At 41.5% G+C, this 3,321-nt stretch overlaps 1 protein-coding gene across 1 annotated transcript; it reads left to right on the top strand.

Annotated features, from left to right (window-relative positions):
- The first annotated feature begins 1,442 nt into the window (after positions 1–1,442).
- On the top strand, positions 1,443–2,338 carry LOC139546197 (complement C1q-like protein 4). The gene has a single exon (XM_071354298.1). It carries the CDS (start codon positions 1,671–1,673, stop codon positions 2,175–2,177), a length of 507 nt encoding a protein of 168 aa, XP_071210399.1. The 5' UTR covers positions 1,443–1,670; the 3' UTR covers positions 2,178–2,338.
- The last annotated feature ends 983 nt before the right edge of the window (positions 2,339–3,321 follow it).

The raw sequence follows: 3,321 nt of genomic DNA, 5'->3' as shown, positions 1-3,321 counted from the left end.
AACCTGTTGGGGGACATGTGTAGTCCAGAGAGGACTGCGTTGACCCCTAGACCAACCTGTTGGGGGACATGTGTAGTCCAAAGAGGACTGTGTTGACCACTAGACCAACCTGTTGGGGGACATGTGTAGTCCAGAGAGGACTGTGTTGACCCCTAGACCAACCTGTTGGGGGACATGTGTAGTCCAGAGAGGACTGTGTTGACCCCTAGACCAACCTGTTGGGGGACATGTGTAGTCCAGAGAGGACTGTGTTGACCCCTAGACCAACCTGTTGGGGGACATGTGTAGTCCAGAGAGGACTGTGTTGACCACTAGACCAACCTGTTGGGGGACATGTGTAGTCCAGAGAGGACTGTGTTGACCCCTAGACCAACCTGTTGGGGGACATGTGTAGTCCAGAGAGGACTGTGTTGACCCCTAGACCAACCTGTTGGGGGACATGTGTAGTCCAGAGAGGACTGTGTTGACCCCTAGACCAACCTGTTGGGGGACATGTGTAGTCCAGAGAGGACTGTGTTGACCCCTAGACCAACCTGTTGGGGGACATGTGTAGTCCAGAGAGGACTGTGTTGACCCCTAGACCAACCTGTTGGGGGACATGTGTAGTCCAGAGAGGACTGTGTTGACCCCTAGACCAACCTGTTGGGGGACATGTGTAGTCCAGAGAGGACTGTGTTGACCCCTAGAGGGTGGTTTAAACCTTCCTGAGTCTGAGGGTGGTTTTTAAAAAGTGCCCATCACACAATTTGTTTGGTTAGAAATGTTTGATATAAATTATTTTCAAGGCTACTTACTGAACTTTTCTGTTTCAATAAAATACATCATTTGAATAACAAACATAATTGTGGAAATTCATATTTTGCAGCAAAATACTTTAATCTCAAGAGAAGACAGGTTAAATGTTAAGTAAGGTTTATTGGTCTCTTACTTAAGCGACTGGCTACTCCATGTGCTGGAGACAAACACTGTCCAAAAAAATTATCAAATTTCGCAACACTAGCGATAAAGAATTGCGAAATAAAGGGAATGTACAAAGGAGTGTCTGAAACAGGATCTACATCCTAGCTGTATAAAAATAGGAAGATAAAACTCCAGAATCAAGACAGGTTCCTGAATACAGGGAGAAATGAATACTAGAAATGTTTGATATAAATTATTTTCAAGGCTACTTACTGAACTTTTCTGTTTCAATAAAATACATCATTTGAATAACAAACATAATTGTGGAAATTCATATTTTGCAGCAAAATACTTTAATCTCAAGAGAAGACAGGTTAAATGTTAAGTAAGGTTTATTGGTCTCTTACTTAAGCGACTGGCTACTCCATGTGCTGGAGACAAACACTGTCCAAAACAATTATCAAATTTCGCAACACTAGCGATAAAGAATTGCGAAATAAAGGGAATGTACAAAGGAGTGTCTGAAACAGGATCTACATCCTAGCTGTATAAAAATAGGAAGATAAAACTCCAGAATCAAGACAGGTTCCTGAATACAGGGAGAAATGAATACTACTGCATTTCTGTTGGTTTCCCTGTGCTGCTGCTGCTGCTGGCTGTCTGCGGCTCAAGAAGAGACCAAAAAGACTGAAAATTAAGATAAAGAATGCCAGACATCACAAGGCTCCTGCTACCCTGACTTGTGCAAGCTGCTGAGAGACTTCGGTGTCATGCAGGAGAAACTGCGAACCACGGTGGAAAAACTGGGAGTCATGGAAACCCAGCTCAAAGTTAGCGAGAATCAACTTGAGGAACTGAAAAATAAGGAGAGAAGGAAGGTGATCTTTTCGGCTGCCCTGGGCGGGAATGGGCACACCGGGCCAATCGACCATGACACTACCCTGATCTACAAAGAGGTCATCACTAACATCGGCGGTGCCTACAATCCAAGTACAGGGGTATTTGCTGCCCCTATTGCAGGGGTCTACTACTTCAGTTTCTTCTACCATGCCGGAGGAAGTCAAGCTAAATACATCTCCTTGTTCAAGAATGGACAGCGCATGGTCAGTTCCTCTGATCACCAGTCTAGCAGTGATGGAGCTGACAACGGGGCTAATGCAGTCACTCTACAGCTGGAGTTGGGGGACCAGGTCTTCATACGCCTAATGGCTAACACTCACGTGTGGGACTCTGTAAACCACACCACCTTCAATGGGTTCCTGCTCAAACAAGTGTGACGATAAATACATTGGTAGCGTTGTCCTCTGCTTTCTACTGTTGATGATATTATTATTGTGAACGGCTAATCTTTCTCACATACTGTAACTCCTGTATCCTAATTCCTGATGTAATCTATATATCCATCATAATGTATTCAATATAACCATCTTATTCATCATCCTGTAGTCTATATATCCTTTTTTGATGTATTCAGGCTGACAGTGTTGGTAAAATACATCGGTAGGCTAGCGCTGTCCTTTACTTTGTAGGTTGTGTGACAGCATCTTCTTTTGTTTCTGATGTGATGACTGTGTGTTGTTACGCGCGTGTCCATTGTTGAAAAGCAATAAAGTCTTAAAAAAAAAAAGAGAAGGAAAGAATTTATTGCCTGATTCCAGTTTTTCACAATTAATTAATTAACACACGTTGGATGAAACTACATTTCAGGTTCTCTAAACTATATACACAAATCCCCAAACCAGTTAGGCAATTTACCCACAACCCCACAGATGTCTCGCAAAATGAAACACAAACTATCAAAATCATGTACTCTCTGCTCAAAATGAAACTCTGCAAACAAATGAGACACACCTAATCACCAAATGAATCTAACTTCGTGACACACAAGATCACGCTAATGTGACATATTCAAAAACACTACTATTTCAGTGTAAAGATTAACATTTTGTTGTTATACTGTATTTTGTTTGTGTGTACTGTGGGAGCTAGTGTAATATATATGTCATATTTCTAAAACAATTTTCCACGACAGTACTTAAACAAGAAAGGAACACAAATGCACAAATGTAAGTTCTATATTTCAATATGACTCAATAGATGTCAAACAGCATACTGTTAGCACACATACTGTAAAAATGCAAACATAGAGTAAGTATAATTTGCATAATCAAATGAAGAAAAATATGCCTATTTGTACTACTGTATTGTACGTAAGATCAATCGAAGAGAATAGATAAAGAAACTGTCGAAATACAGGCAAATCAACATCATAAGTCCAGAAACAAATACTTCATTGCGAAAACAAAATCAATCATGTCTGTTGTTTTTGTTCCGGCCACAGATTTTCATCAACATTACAGGCGATATTCTCCTTGGCCCGACAGCGGGGGAAATATCTTCTGGTATGACGCATCCCCCCCT

This window comes from Salvelinus alpinus, chromosome 20 (assembly GCF_045679555.1).
Source record: "Salvelinus alpinus chromosome 20, SLU_Salpinus.1, whole genome shotgun sequence".
Lineage (NCBI taxonomy): Eukaryota > Metazoa > Chordata > Actinopteri > Salmoniformes > Salmonidae > Salvelinus > Salvelinus alpinus.
Note: the sequence above shows the minus strand (reverse complement) of the source record. Positions and strands in the feature narration are given on the sequence as shown.